Consider the following 15,858-nt stretch of genomic DNA (forward strand, 5'->3'; position numbering starts at 1 on the left):
ATACCCGACATGAGAAATTGTGTCTCAGTTCCCAGTGTCTCAGTTCACTGCTCTTCCTGTGTCAGTGCAAATTTTGCGTGATTTGCACTGACCGGCAGAACAATTTCTAATGTCGGGGCTTCAATACAAGAGGGACATTACAGACGAGCAGTATGGAGGTATTTGGATGTTTTTTGGTGTGTCTTTTTGGACGAAGAAAAGTGAACACCATTCACAACCATTATATGGACAAATACTGCTGCGCGGTAACTCCAAGAAGGCACGGAGGACTCTGAAAATTCGACATGAGGGTGAGTAGATTGAATTTTGGGTGAACTATCCCTTTAAAAGCATCGTTAGAGTGAGAAATGTCCATAGATCTGTTATTTATTTATCTGCTATGATCACAGACAGACGGTCTGTGATGTAGCAAAAGTTCCTCGGGATCTCGAGAAACTTCATCCTTTTTTTTTTCACCCATCAATTTTTTGATAAGGGGCTCCGTAAGTTACGAATCGAAATTTGTCCGTAAGATGAAAAATTATAAGAAGACAAAATCCACAGTATACCAATAGGGCCTCAGGGCGAAGCACTGGTCCCTGCAGCTATTTCATAGCTGTAGGGGCCAGTGCCTCTGTGCGTTTGCCCCGTGGCCCTAATTAATGTAGGATAGAGATGAACGCAGAAGAGAGAGAGAGAGAGAGAGAGAGAGAGAGAGAGAGAGAGAGAGAGAGAGAGAGAGAGAGAGAGAGAGTTGATAAAAAGGCAGGAGGACTACAGGATTCCTGAGAGGATCTGTCAACTCTCATTGGCTTTGATTTTAATGGAAGCCAGCGCTCCCCTACCTCTAACCCATTTGGCCCTAATTCCAGCACTGCTTTCCAAACTTTTTAAACTTTAATGGCCCCTTCTTAAGTGCCAGATGCTGACAACATTGATTTGGCTTTAAGCCTTGCTGTCCTGCACGCCTTTATTTTCTCCTGCAAAATCGACAGAAACATCTATTTTCTGCCATCCTCCTGTGCCTCCTACTCATCCGATCCTCCTTCTATCCTCCCTTCATCTGCTCTCCTTTGTTCATTTGATGGTGTCAGCGGTCGGGGAAAGCTTGGATAAGGATGGATGAAAAGGAATGCTATTTGGACAAACTGTTCTTCTTTAGTATGTATGTAGGTATTTTTTTTGCTGCTTATTTTAAACAGGCTGGGTTGGCACAGAGAGAAGAGATACTTCCTTTGCAGACTGAGGAAGTGACGCTTTTGTTGACACACAAGCTGATTAAATTAAAAGAATTTGAGGCAGGATTTGTAAAGAAATACACATGCATTTTAAGTTTTTTAATGCTAATGGGTGATGAAGCATTCAAAACCAAAAAGGATGAGCACACACGCGTATCTCTCGCACTGTCCTACGATGTGACGTCAATGACGCTGCATGAGCGTCCTTGACGGCTTTGGCTTGCGACCACTTGCGACCACTTGCGACCAGCGGCGGTCGGCGGATGTCTTGCAGCCTAAACAGTCATGTGAGCAGCGAGTAAAGAAATAACATTACTTTCTTAAGTTTTAATATTATTTCATGCGAGAAAGTGAAAAAAAAGAGAAAGTTTAGATTCTCAATCTGTGGTCAGTTTATCCAAATGACGTGGAGAGCCACTGTGGGAGCAACCGAGCAGCACTAGCGGCTCTTCAGAGAGGCAGCAGCCGGTTTGCTGACCTGATGCCCGGTCACTGCTCTGCTGGTCAACCTCCAGGTGTCGCGGTAAATTGAGCACTGTACAATGAGTGTGGTATAGCGCATTTACAGTACCGTTTATTAGCAGTCAAGCGCGACCTGTCCATTCACCCGTGTCATTATGTATGTGTGTGTGTATGTGCGGTGTGCCCGCACGCACGCGAGAGAGACGGCAGGTGGAGGGGCTGACTGGCAGAGATGGTGAAATGCTGTTTTTTTTTCTGTGAAGAGACTGTGGCGGGCCCAAATGTAACTGTGGCGGCTAATTAATGGGAAACACTGGTATAGTATGCCATTTCTAATACAGCCCCCCCCCCCCCCCCCCACACACACACACACACACACACACACACACACACACACACACACCCACACACACCCCCGGTCGGATGATCCGACCACCCGCCACAGTCCCCTTGCAAACCTGTGGGAAACTCTGCAGCCACAGTGTCACTGTCACAGCATCAGCTGCAGTACACTACTGTGGAGAGTTCATGCGCGCTCCCGCACCAGCTTGGCTGATGGCTGCAGTTAACCTAACAGCCGCATGTACCGCTAATTAACCTTATTCCTTGATCCCGCCTAAAGTTCCTTTAAATGGTGTTGCTGCTTAAATATATACACCAAGACCATGATAAAATTCATAAGGGAGAAGAAATAAGTAGTGTGTCATCTACAAGCTCCACACCTAGGGTGAGCAACAACAGCTAGGGCTGGACGAATCAATGTGAATGTCTTTGACTGAGTGACAGAGTTAAGTCATTGAGTTACACCACTGGTCAGGCTAATGCCACATGACTCAGTCTTGTATTGGCCAATTAGGTATTGGAGATTTCCCACAATTTCTATGGATGGTTGTTTCCAACCTAGTTTTACCAACTTAGCACATTTGTCCCTGGAATTTTGCTGTAAAAAGGTTTTTGGACAAATATAGCAAATTTCTATAGAATAGAGTTGCTAGTAGTCCCCTGAGCGAGAGGCACCGGTCTCTGTGAATCTACTCTGTTTAGTAAGTGGCAGAAAGCTGCAGTAGCAGTTTCTTACCCAGAGAGATGTTGTGCATTTTGTGAAAGACGAATACGGAATATATTCTGTCACTTCTAACGTTCGCTCTGAGCAACATTTTACAAGTACATGTAGCCAAAATCACAGTATACTCCTTGTCTTTAACTCATGTGCATGGTGATGTCCTGTAAATAGGCTTAAAAAGCGACAGATTTCATTGTGGTGGCCCCAGGATCAATATCTTGGACAGCAGCCAGGACAGACATTACAAATGAACTAATGGAGCTCTTCAGGTAAGTAGGATGCTTTAGATTGTTGGCTGATCAATCAATAGTTTTACACCTTAACTGGCACAAAGTATACTGCAGTTATTTTAGACTAGAGGAGATGCTACGAGAAAATCAAACCACAAAGTAACACAACAACAGTAACAACTTTATAGATGCACATACCTCTGTTCAGGGTTGATCTGTCATTTGTTCTTTTTGTATATAATTAACTGAAGGGAAATGTGGTGAGAAAATGACTACCATGTGACGTGACCTTTCTCCAACTGTCTGTGATGAACCGCACAGACCTGTTACAGTATATCAAGCAGTGAAAGGGTCAAAGTTATTATGTAAACATTTATATGAGTACGGTATATCTATATCATTCATAGGATTTTCACAAGTGTCAGAAGAATTGCTGTGAAGCTGTGTCTGTCATCTCAGCAGCATTCAAATGTGTGTCTCTTAGCTCAAGCATAATGCACATTCTCATATAAATTGGACCCTTATAAATTAGATTGCCTGATGAGGCGAAGTCGTGCTTATTGGGCAATAATGTCAAAATGGTTTAGGGTTATACGGTAACAAAAGAAAAAAAATGTCAGCACAGGACTAGACAGGATGCATTAGATAGGAGGAAAAAAGAGACCATACTGTACAACCAAGAGAAAAAAGACCATATGAAATATGGTCCAGCACTGTGAACTGCCATTGTGGTAGGCAGTGCTGACAAAACCCATACTGAGAAAAGTATCAAAAATAACAAAAGAACATGTGCTCATGTTATGTCATCTTAAACAACACCTATTGTCCTTACAAGCTGCATCTCAGCTGTTCAGAATTATTTCTCAAGCGTCTGAGTTGTGCTGTGATCCATGCTGGAAGGAGCCCAGCTGCCTTTTATTAGCATTAGTTAACGTTAGCTTTAGCTTCTGCCAACACGCTGCAGCTGACTGATAACAAGAGCTGTGGGGTTTAGCAAGCAGACATTCGTTGCAAAATCTCCAGAGTGAAATGTGTACTGAAATAAGTTGTGATCGTTGATATTCAGTTTTGTTTCAACAACACAGCAGCAACAATCAGAGAGTACTCTGCAACTCATATCAATAGTATACTTCCCAAACAGAGCGCATGTGAAAAGTGCTTTTGATTTATTGTTCACGCTCAGTTTCTTCACAATATGACCACAGACTTTTACTCATGATCTGTTCTGCTTTTATTTATGTGACACATTATGCTAGAAAAATCCAAAGACAAGAGATGTAATCCGTTGATAATAAAATACTGAAAGCCTTTTTGTCAGGCATGCATGAAGCCAAGGGGAGGAGAGAAATGTATTCGATAAAGTAATTTTATGTACAATCCTTTCACCCCTGGTGGTTACTGCACCTTTTTTGGTATTTTGGTATCTTTATATTTCACAAAGGAGGGTCTGAACAAGAATGACAAAACATCAAGAGACAAAAATGTTAAAGGATAGGCCTACACTTTAAGATGACAGACAATAATAAGAAACATGGATGGACGAAAAATGAATGCAAGGAAAAAATACATTTAAAAAAAATGTGTTTGAGTGCCCAGTGGTCAGATTTTGAGAAAGACGAAATAGAATAGAAAAAGGCATATAAGATGGTGGGTTTCTATGAAATGTTTTTAACAGCTTTATTACAACAAACAAATAATAAGTTATATGCTCTGCTGACCAATACAAACAAATGTGCATATAAATAAGCAGAATTTGACTCTAATCTACTTTTATCCAATTTCTTTGAGGATGTGAAAATTGTTATTTAAGCAAAGACCGCAAAAAAAAAAACATGTATCTATTCTGACTCAACCTTTTACTATTCTTTAGAAAAATTTAATATTTCTTAACCTTGGAAAATCATCATTGTGCTGGGTACCAATGAGCTTGGTAAAAAGGCAGGATGAAATGAAATAAATAATACCTACTATTTTTTTTTTAACCACACAGTAATTACAGTGAGGCTTATACCCATATTTTCTGGCCTAAACCAATAAATACATTCTTTTTCATTATCTTTCTAATTTAGTTTTAAAGTTTATCACATTAATGTGCTCCTCAATCCCACACACTTCCTTTATGCCACTGTAATTACACAGGTCTTCCTGAGCACATTAACACATGAAGCTGATAAAGCTTCCGATGGCATTTATAAAGCTGTACCTGAGTGAAAAGGGCTTTCTATTTCAGCAGGTGACGAAGTAAAGGGTGACGAGGTTGAGAAGAGGTGCACCACAAGTCCTTTATTTTGTCAAGCTTTTCAAGCTATCAAGGCCTTCCAAAGGCCCACAGCACAATCATTGTTACACTCTGCTAAACGCTATTGTTCACCATCAATAGGAAGACATCTATTTATGCAGGGATGACAGAGAGAGAGATGGAGAGGGAACAAGAGAGAGGGAGAGGGAGAGAAAGACAGAGATAATGGATGAACAAAGAGAAGGAAGAGACAAACGAATACATGAAACGGAGAGGGAGAGAAAGACAGAGATGACAGAAAAGAGGTAAAAATTATAATCCCCCCTTTCCCTCCCCTTTCTGTGTGAAGTGACAGCCACAGTGATGTATAACCCTGGCAGTGGAAAGTTAATTAGATAGGCTGGGTTACTTAGAGATGAAGGACTGAGTGGCTGAGAGGGAGGAGGGGGGGGAAGGAGGTGTGGATAAAAAAAAGTAAAACAAAAACAAAGAGTAGAGCTGAAAAGAGGATGGTATAGACATGAGGAGTAAGACAAGTCAGGAAAAAACAAGGGAGAGATATAGGACAAGGGAGGGAAATTAGAGTAGAGACATGGGGAAGTTTAAATAAAAGGCAAAGGGCCTTGTTAAAATTATGTTTTGCTTCTACACTCAGTGCAACTGCACAATTATTCAACCATAACAATGATAGACACACATGCCAGAGTGTAAGAGGAGTGCCATGGGTGCAATCTAAAACATAAATTACAACAAAAGCCTCAGTCTCACTGGCACTGACATCCCTTGTGCTTGGCTCAAGGACATATGTCATTCGCATTGCTGAGCAGGTGACTGGATGTCTGCCCTCCATCAGCAAAGTGCATGACATAGACTAAAAGAATAGGATAAAAACAAACAGCGTCAGACCTGCCGACTCAAGAAACTGTCACTGGAGGACAGTGCCCACTCACTGGAACCAAGACTGAACTGGGGGTTTCTGTTTGTGTGGACGCTCCTTAACCGTCTACAGCCCTGCCTGCAATCTCACTATGGGTAAACCCCAGAAAGGCCAGTCTATTACAATGAAACACATGTAGTCACAGATATATTCATCTGAAGACACCGGAGCAGAGTCAACTCTACTACTCATGTTGCTATAATCAAGTACTAAGGGGGGGGGGGGGGGGGGGGTCTAAGGTATGAGTGAATAACTAATACCATAAATATTGTGCCAGATTTTATGGTTTGCTTTCTGTTACTTCGTGAGTACCCTGATACAATTGGATGATGAACTCCTTTTCAATCACTTGTCTTCACCATCTTTCCTTACTTTTCTCTATCCACCTTTTCCCTGCTGTAATAAACTGGTTTGACATGTCCAATATTATATATCTGACATTTCCCCTTATTATTTGGTGTCCAAGAAAGTCCAAATGAGAAAAGAGGGACGGTGCAAAAGAACAAAAAAGGAGTAAAATGGGAAATTAGTTCAGATGAGGACCATCAAACTTTCACTGTTGCTTTTTCAGAGACGTCTGTTATCTGTATGTGTGTGTATGTATGTGGGGCTGTGTATGAGAATGCAAGAGTGTGTGTATTTGTGATAAAAGACAGTGTGCATGAGACTGACAATGACAGTGAGTGCAACGAACAAGAGAGACCCATTCTTCTGTTAATTACTGAGTTAATGACACACTATGCTTCAGTGGACATGCAACATGGCAGGATGAAACACACACACACACAGACGCACACAAGGATAATGGCTAAGTCTGCTTCGGTGCTCACGCAACATGGCAGGCTTCTATGCAAAGAGCTCGACAGTGAGATAGCAGGCTAACAATGACACACGCACACACACATACACACACCTACACACACACACAGAGCAGTAGCAGCAACTGACAGGGAACCTCATCAAACCAGCTTTAATGAAGTCACTTCTCCCAAATAGAAGAAGGGAAAAGAGGAGGGGGGGAGAAAAGGAGGACAAGGTCGCCTGGATTGATGACGCTCATTAGCCTAATAAGGTACTTTAATGAAATGGGCCCAACACTATAGAGTGCCACAGAGTCTAAAGACACACACACACACACACACACACACACACACACACACACACACACACACGGAACAGATGCAAGTGACGGACTGGCACCAAAAAGAGTTTGTTTTTTTGACAGAGAGGCTGCACATTACACAAACACATTATATAAATAAAAATAAATATATATGTATATATGTATATATATATATATATATATATATATATATATATATATATATATATATATATATATATATATATATATATATATATATATATATATATATATATATATATATATATATATATCAGTGATCATTTACATAATGATTGCGAAAAAATGCATTGATGACGAAATACAAAATAATAAAACCCGGGGCTGCTGAAGCTACAGGACAATAGCCTCTGTGTATAGGGTGCCTGCTCTACCAAGTAAGCTATGCAATACCCCCTATATTTTAGCATTATCGAGTTTTCCCCCCATTTTCAGAGTTTTTTTTTTTTTCATCATTACGCGGCTATTGTGGCATTTGGCCATATTGCCCTATGACCAGTCTATCAATGCACCTCACTGGTTTTGGGAGTTTTTGTTGACCCTTCAATTTCAAATAAACTGCTATTTACTGTGTACCATACCATGAAGTTTGTTTGTATGAAGTTTGTATGTGGAAGATACACTAACCTCTCCTTCTGAGGACTGCAAAAGGAGGTCTTTCCTACAGGAAGCTGTGAAGTCTCCCACTCCAGCGTTGATCTCAACACCTCTGGGGGCCTCCAGGGTAAGGGTCCGAGTTGGAGACTCCAACCTGTGAAGCACACACACACTTTAGTCACACTAAATGGCAAAAACCTCACCTGTACGACAACCTCATGAAAAGACTGGGTTATGTAGGCCTTAGACTATTATCAAAGGATCAGCTCAGTTAAAAACTGCTGGAAATATGGTTGTAGACAACAAGTGAAGCCAGTAAGTGTTACTGTTACAGTACTTTGAACAAATCTTTTACTATAGCTGCCACCAGCAACTATTGTTCTTTTGATTAATCAGATATAGCCTATAATTCTTCTGTTTCATTTTCCTCAAATGATTTGAATTGACACACTGGCACATTAGCCACCAAATAATAAGTGTTAAATCTAGTGCAAACATTTTCTCTATCCAACAGAACAGGTTACAGGCAGCAACTGCACTGACTATCATGGAAAGTAGTAATCGCTCTACTCATTTTACAACAATGTGATATTAGTTTAACCAGCACACTGCAGTTGTGTAAAAGCTGCCAAAGATAGCAGAACGTGGAAGCAACAAGGTAGTTAAGTAAAATTATTACTGGGCTTTCACTTTGTAGTAAACCTATGTTGCAATCTTCACACTATCTTTTCTTCATTCAAGCCTGTGTGGTCAGTGTTGAGTGAAATTGTAATTGTCATTTCTTGTCAATTAATCAGCAACCTGGTAAATGGTAAATGGTCTTGTATTTATATAGCGCTTTTCCATCTCAACGATACCCAAAGCGCTTTACAGTACATCACATTCACCCATTCACACACACATTCACACACTGATGGCGGAAGCTGCCATGCAAGGCGCGAACCACGACCCATCAGGAGCAAGGTGGGTAAGGTGTCTTGCCCAAGGACACTACGGCAGCAACCAGGATAGAGCGGGATTCGAACCGCCAACCCTCTGATCATTGGACGAGCCGCTCTACCACCTGAGCCACTGCCGCCGGGAAAAGAGGAGGTGGTAGCTCACAAACAACTTATATGATAATATTAAGATCACGTTATTGTTCAAACACTTCCATGTTGTTTTGATATTAAACACTTAATGATTTAATTCAATTTGTTAATAGCACATAAACCCATTAATGTGTTTAAATGACCACAGTCCAAAAGGAGAACAGTGAAAGCTTTAAAGCTCAGTGACTCATCTATTGAGGATCTTTCAAACAGCCTCCTCAGGACATACTTCTATCTTTGTTCTGGGGATCAATACATTTTTACAATATGTTCCAACTTTTTATGACATTTTTTATTGTATCATTGTGTTTTATTCCTCTGTAAAAAGACCCATCCAGAGAAACGCATTGCACACTATAAATGCTGTGGTATGTGGTATTGGGTATGTTACAGTATATACTTGTTTCTATAAAAATAAACATTTTATAAACTGCAGTGGCAACAACAGAGAACAATATTTGCAGAGAAGTGTTCCAAGGTTTGTTCTTCTGTGTGTGCTTTTGATCCAAACAACTTTTTGGAAGGCAAAACACGTATACAGAAGAAGTGGAGTTTTAAAGGGACAACGAGGAGTTTTGGAAAAGCGAAGCGTTTTCACACTACATTTATGAGCCTCCGCGCACACCGTAAAATTCTTTTGACCGGCGCAAGACGGACTCATGTTTTCATTCATCAATAATTAAAGTCAGAGGTTCAAAGAGGTTCACATACCGTCGGAGTTCCGACCATAAACGGCGATTCAGCTGCGTTATTCTCATGACTCGTTGCGAAACCGAAAGTAAAAAACGCTGGTCGGCTCGACCAGCATCTCCGCCACCACTAATAATAACAAAATAACGATAGAGACAGAACGATATATTTATCGAAAATGGGCCCATTAACAAGTGTGGGTAGCGGGATTCATCCACATTAACGTGAGACTTTTTTATAACCGAATAGAAACTCCTCGTTGTCCCTTTAAGAACCTTGCAAAAAACTTTAAGATTTACTAAAATTTCAAGTGTGGCACATTTCAGAGGTTCAGAAAAGAACTCATATTTGGCTCAGATATTCCATACTCATTATCAATCAGCAGGGAACTATAGCACACATAGCATATCATAGGCATAGCACACATATTTTATGTAGAGTGATCTAATACATGTTTTTATGAGAATCAGATTTAGATTTTCTAGGCATTTTATGGTGAAGCAGTGTTTGTTTTTGAGAAAATCTACTTGAATGAATATCCACTTCACTTCACAACTTAAAGTGCACTGCTCAAAAGTGCTCTGGCCATGATAGGCTTCAGTACCCTTGGAGTGAGAGGGGTCACTAAAGTCTGTGATTGAAAGTTGAAAACAATATGAGATGATTAAACAGCATGGTGGTGTTAGATCAGCAAAGTGCTTCACTCAAGAGCATGCTGGCAAGTGAAATTAAATAAAGAGGGCTTTCAGCAAAGCAGATGGATTTACAATTTATGAAGTGTGAGCATAACAAATTAAACGCCACAGTCACAATAAAGATCAAATAAGCGGGAAAATAAGCTTGGCTTTAAGGGCACTTTTCCAGATACACTTTGTTCAATGGCATTTCAGAAGGTTGGTCTCCCAATCCCTTCTGAGGAGTTGTAGTAATAAAGCGTGTAAACCAAAGGGTAGATGAGCTACTTTCATGATGTGCAGCCAGTCTGTGGTCACAAAACAGATGGATAAACAAACTTGGCTGGAGGTGACCGCACCAACCATCCCCTCACTTCAATCCAGTCCCCAGAATCGTCAGTGACAATGCACATCCTCCACTCAGGTAATTTGGCAAGAAATAATTTTACATTTCATGGTTTTAATCAGAAGAACTGAACATTAGCAGACAGAGAAAGGCTCCCTTGACAATGGTTTTCCATGTCTGGCTGAACCCAAGTAATGAAAACACACTTTGGTAGATATCTTTGGTTCAACGTGCAATCAAGTTAATTTTCAGAATGTTTACACTCTTTTATTAGAAAAAAAAGAAAGGTTAAAAAACACTTTGAAAAAAAAAGAAGCACCATCAAGCCAACTGACTTGATTCCATTTATTATATCAAGTGCAATTTAGTCCTTTAATTTATTAAGTGAGGGAGGCTGAAGGAGAACAGATCACCAGTGTCAGTGTCACTTGATTTGAGAGAATGTTTCAAGCGCTGCTTTGCTTGCGAATTAAGCCATCTCTCCCATCTAATTTGCTACTGAATGAAAATGGGATTCTAGGGGTCCACATCACACTAAATGACTTGCAATGTGCTGTGGACTGGAAGCTACATTAGAAGAGCAAGAGCTTTTTTTGTATTGTTGTTGTTGTTTTTCTTTGAGGTAATGTGGGAGATTATTTTGGGATTATTCTGTATTGAAGTGATATTATGTATGGGTTATTGAAGTTTCTAATTTGTGTTTTTTGTATGTTGTGATTATTTTGAGTCTGATGTACATGTAGAGGATTTATATCCTGTATCAATTTCATTCATAAAATAAAATAAAATAAATTTAATTAAATTTCAACAATGCATTGTTATTTTAGTTTGACTGGCTTTTACTGAAATATAAAAATTCTAAGAGCTGATTTAACTTTTCAATTCATTTTTTTTATTTTTTATTGAAGAGCTGCTGGTGGGATTTCTTTTGTTGGTTAAAGGTAAAGGTACTAGAGACATGAGGTGGATTAGTGTTGAGCATCCAAGCTACTGTAATAAGTGTTGGAAGCAGACACTTCACACTGGGCCTGATTTATTGTTCTCTAAAAACAGAGCATATGCTGCATCAGTCAGAGGTTAAAAAGCGGAGACATCAAGAGAGAGACAGGTAGACAAGAGATTAAACAAGAGGTGGAGAGAATGAAAACAGAAAACTTTCTCCTATCTGTCATTATCCTATAGTTTCACATGTGCACGGGGGAGAGAGAGACTGAGTCAGAGAGAGAGAGAGAGAGACAGCTTGTTGGCCCAGTCAACAGCAGTGAAGTGAGAATCTTCGGTTGGTTTGACAGCTGAGGCAATTACAGTGACGCTGCTGCAGGCTGAAACCACCTCTCATGGGCACACACACACACACACACACATACACACAGTGAATTTTATATTATTATAGTTATGTTGCTGCCTTGCCCTACAGTTTTATTTTTTTCTTCATGAATCTATACTTCATTACCAAAATTTTAAAATGTATTAGGGTTAGAGTTAGGTGTTGTAGCATCTTCACTGAGAAAATGATTGACCAATGACAGCTTGTTTAGCTTTATCATTGTGAAGTAAGGATGTAAATCCAGGATTCAGTTTCGAATTCGGACAAATTTGGGGCTTTTTGATGGGGTTCGGTTTCTGCCAAACCTCAGAACATCAACCAAACCGAACCCTGCTCGATACACACATCAACGTACATAATTAATTACATGAAGAGTTATGAACAATACTCTTCCCTCCCTGAATGACAAAGTTCAAAGCACTCTCAGCACAGCCAGCATCACTGTCATCACAAACTAAATATAAAGTCTGCTAGCTTGATGCCATCATATAATAAATAACATCATAAACAGGCTAGTGGATATAAGCATTGTGGTCATTTTAAACCAACAAACAGCTGATATTAACATAAACATGTGAACATAAGTAACACATACAATAATACTTGCAGGCATATTTTCTCAGCTCTGTGGAAATAATTTAACTTTTTGGTCTTTTTCTTTCTTGTTTTGAATGAGAAAAAAAACTAAAGCCTGCATCCTGAATGACGTGAAGCTAAAATGTTCGGTGATGTTCTCTGAGTGTGAGCTTTCTGTTCAAATGCAAAATAGTGGTGGGGAAAGTTATTGCCCATTGTTTTAGTTATTGTAGTGACCAGTCCTTTCCTTTGTTCACTACTGGATACTGATTGTTAGTTTGGTGGTATAGGTGTGTAAATAAACATGGCTCCTACAGTTATAATAAAACACACTGTGTGACATTTACATTTATGATGTGTTTATGTATGGGCCAATGATGGGAGTAGGATTCAGCATTCTGTTTAGGTGGAACCCCCATAATCTGCTACAAAAAGCATCTCTGTGCCTAGATACAGCTTCACAGAGTTGCTATAAATGGCTGCTGACTTTCCCATAAAACTTTAAAAACATACTGAACCTCTCCTTTAATATGACAAAACATGCATGTAAACATTGCTATGAAGCATGTGTTCTGGTTCCTACACTTTGTGTTTGTCTTTAACCCTAACCTAAAATGATTTTGATTGAATATTAGTCCTTCTGACATAATCTTGCAGCTAGCTTACATATTATTATGATTTTAAGTCACCCGATAAAAAAAGAAAAGTTGATTTGCATCATAAAGTAAGACGATAGATGAGGGTTTCTATCCACCATTACCACAAGCATATTCTGGAAACTTCCATCACACATTTCTGCATAATTTGATCTGACTATCAACATCAAAATTCACTCCTGTCACTCCTCAGCTGTCTTGCCTTGTCATCTTTTTAATTGTAGTTATTGTTTTGTTATTGTCATTTATTGTGTTACCAAAACATTTGTTTCATGTCAGTGTGAATGTGTATTCTTGTTTTGTCACCATGTAATCTGTTTAGATCCCAGGAAGAATAGTTGATGCTATGCAGAAGTGTGATCTTAATAAACAAACAAATTCCCATCAACTTTAACTTCCATGTCTAAGTCACACTATGAAAACAACACACACACACACACACACACACACACACACACACACACACACACACACACACACACACACACACACACACACACACACACACACACACACACACACACACACACACACACACACACACACACACACACACACACACACACACACACACACACACACACACACAGAAGTTTCTGCTCAGGCCCCTGCATGGTTGTGCTTTTTCATGGTACAGATAGCAGGAGTCTGCAGCCATGCTGTTATCTCTGCTATTCATTATTATTAGAGGAAACTGACTGCTCCTGCCTCTCTGTTCCAGTTCTTATATCATTCCTGTCTCTCTCTCTCACCAACATCCTTGCCCCGCTCCTTCTCCCACAGATTTGTTTTGACCTTCAGCCAAAACAAGGCTGTTTTATACAAAGTCCATATTTGTCCAACCTGACAAGATAAGCATGACAGAAATACATAAACATGAATAGTTTTTTTTTTTATTTTTTTTTTATCTTAATTCATTTTGGTTGAAATGCAGAGGGAGATGGGAAGGACAACAAATGCTTAGATATTCAGAAAGAAAGAGATAAATGGCAGGAGAATAAACTAATTGATGCACATTTTAAGATATGTGATATCACAGAATCCTGTTGGAAATATAAATGGGGAATTTTATAGTACAATCAGTAATCCCATTTGTATATTTTGATGTGAACATTTTATATCTCAGTTTGGAGTTCACTTCAATTCCATCTTATCTGTTACAGCACTCCCTATAGTCACTGAATGTGATTCTCGTTTCCATTAGGTTTAAATACTGGCTTTGCCTCCGAGGCATGGCAGTGTTAGTATCACAGAAAAGGACATCTGGTGTCAGTAAAGCTCAAACAATTACTGTGTTTAACTGAAAAATACGTGTGCACCTCTTAAGACTTAAGCATGTAATGATTGAAAATGGTTACAGTACATGAATCAGAAGCAGCTAAATATAATCCAGCCATCATTCATTTATCATTTAGAGTTGTGCTTTTCACACTTTCTTGTAGCTCATAGTCCATTCAACTTAGGTTCCTGCAGCTCATGCCTCAAATCTGTTACAAATACTGTATATAGGAACATTTGACAGCCACATTTCAAAGCCACTTTGTGTTGAAAATGCTATTTTCCGGCTTCATATGTGACATTCTGGCTGTAAAGGCCATGCATGTTTTTGAAATAAGGGGTTTGTGACCTAAATAAATATTATATGACCATAACATCTGCTTACTCCTTGTAGTTTTTTAACTCGGCTCGAAATTGGATGTATTATTTGATCCTGTTGATGTTTTATTCATGTCTGTTTCCTAAATTTCACAAAGTCCTCATGCCCACGTTCAGTTTGTTGAAGTATAGCCTATCTATTCAATTTGAGAATCTGATAGTGTTTGTGTACTGCCGCTGCTTACGGAAATAATGTGCGAGATGAGAGGGAATTTCTCTTGTGGAATAACAGAACGCTAACTCCAGCATCAGATATTCGAGGCAGTCCACCATGTGACTGTTGATGTTGTTATCTGTGCTTAAACACAAGAATGTAGCACTTCTGTGATAGCAGCAATATTAGACTTTTAGACTATTAGAATTCAAGAGTTCATCCTCTTCAGAAGGGAAATAGAAAACAATGCAGTTCATTTGTGAATGGGGGCCAAATGGATATACTTTGCCTTAAAGCAGAAGTAAGCGATCCGGTCATTTTGGCTAATGCTGCGTTCCAGGCAGGCTTTTGAAACCGTAAATTACAGCTTCAAGTCACAACTTACGACTTTGTAGCGTTCCAGGCAACCCACTTGTGTTTTTCCGACCTGTTTTACCGGTGAAAGTCACTATAACGGCCACTCCACTTCCGACTCGTGAACTCGTACCAGATCGAACTGGTAAGACTTCACAGGTCGGAAAAACACGAGTTACGGGCTGCCCTGAACACACCATAACAGTCCTCGTCCCTACGTCACCACATTCACGCGCATCCCTTGGCTGCACACACAGCCCTTCATGCCGTTCTCTCTCCTCATTGGATAAAAATTGTAGGATATGAGAAAAGTTTTTCTTGCTCAGAGCAGAGAGACTGACAGACCCGTGTTTCGGTCCAAACACTCTATGTAAGTGATTGCTGTAGGAAGATATAACTATGTAAGACTTATATTAACACAAAAATATCGCTTACTTCTGCTTTA

At 39.7% G+C, this 15,858-nt stretch overlaps 1 protein-coding gene across 1 annotated transcript in view; it reads right to left on the bottom strand.

Moving 5' to 3' along the window:
- Positions 1–15,858, bottom strand: part of sgcz (sarcoglycan zeta) — a gene marked incomplete at both ends in the record, with an annotated part of 373,691 nt that overhangs the window by 20,890 nt on the left and 336,943 nt on the right. Inside the window, one exon of the mRNA XM_083984150.1 lies at positions 7,920–8,043. Coding sequence (XP_083840276.1) covers positions 7,920–8,043 — 124 coding nt within the window. The remainder of the gene's footprint in view (positions 1–7,919; positions 8,044–15,858) is intronic.

This window comes from Trachurus trachurus (assembly GCF_905171665.1).
Source record: "Trachurus trachurus genome assembly, chromosome: 1".
NCBI classification, from domain to species: domain Eukaryota; kingdom Metazoa; phylum Chordata; class Actinopteri; order Carangiformes; family Carangidae; genus Trachurus; species Trachurus trachurus.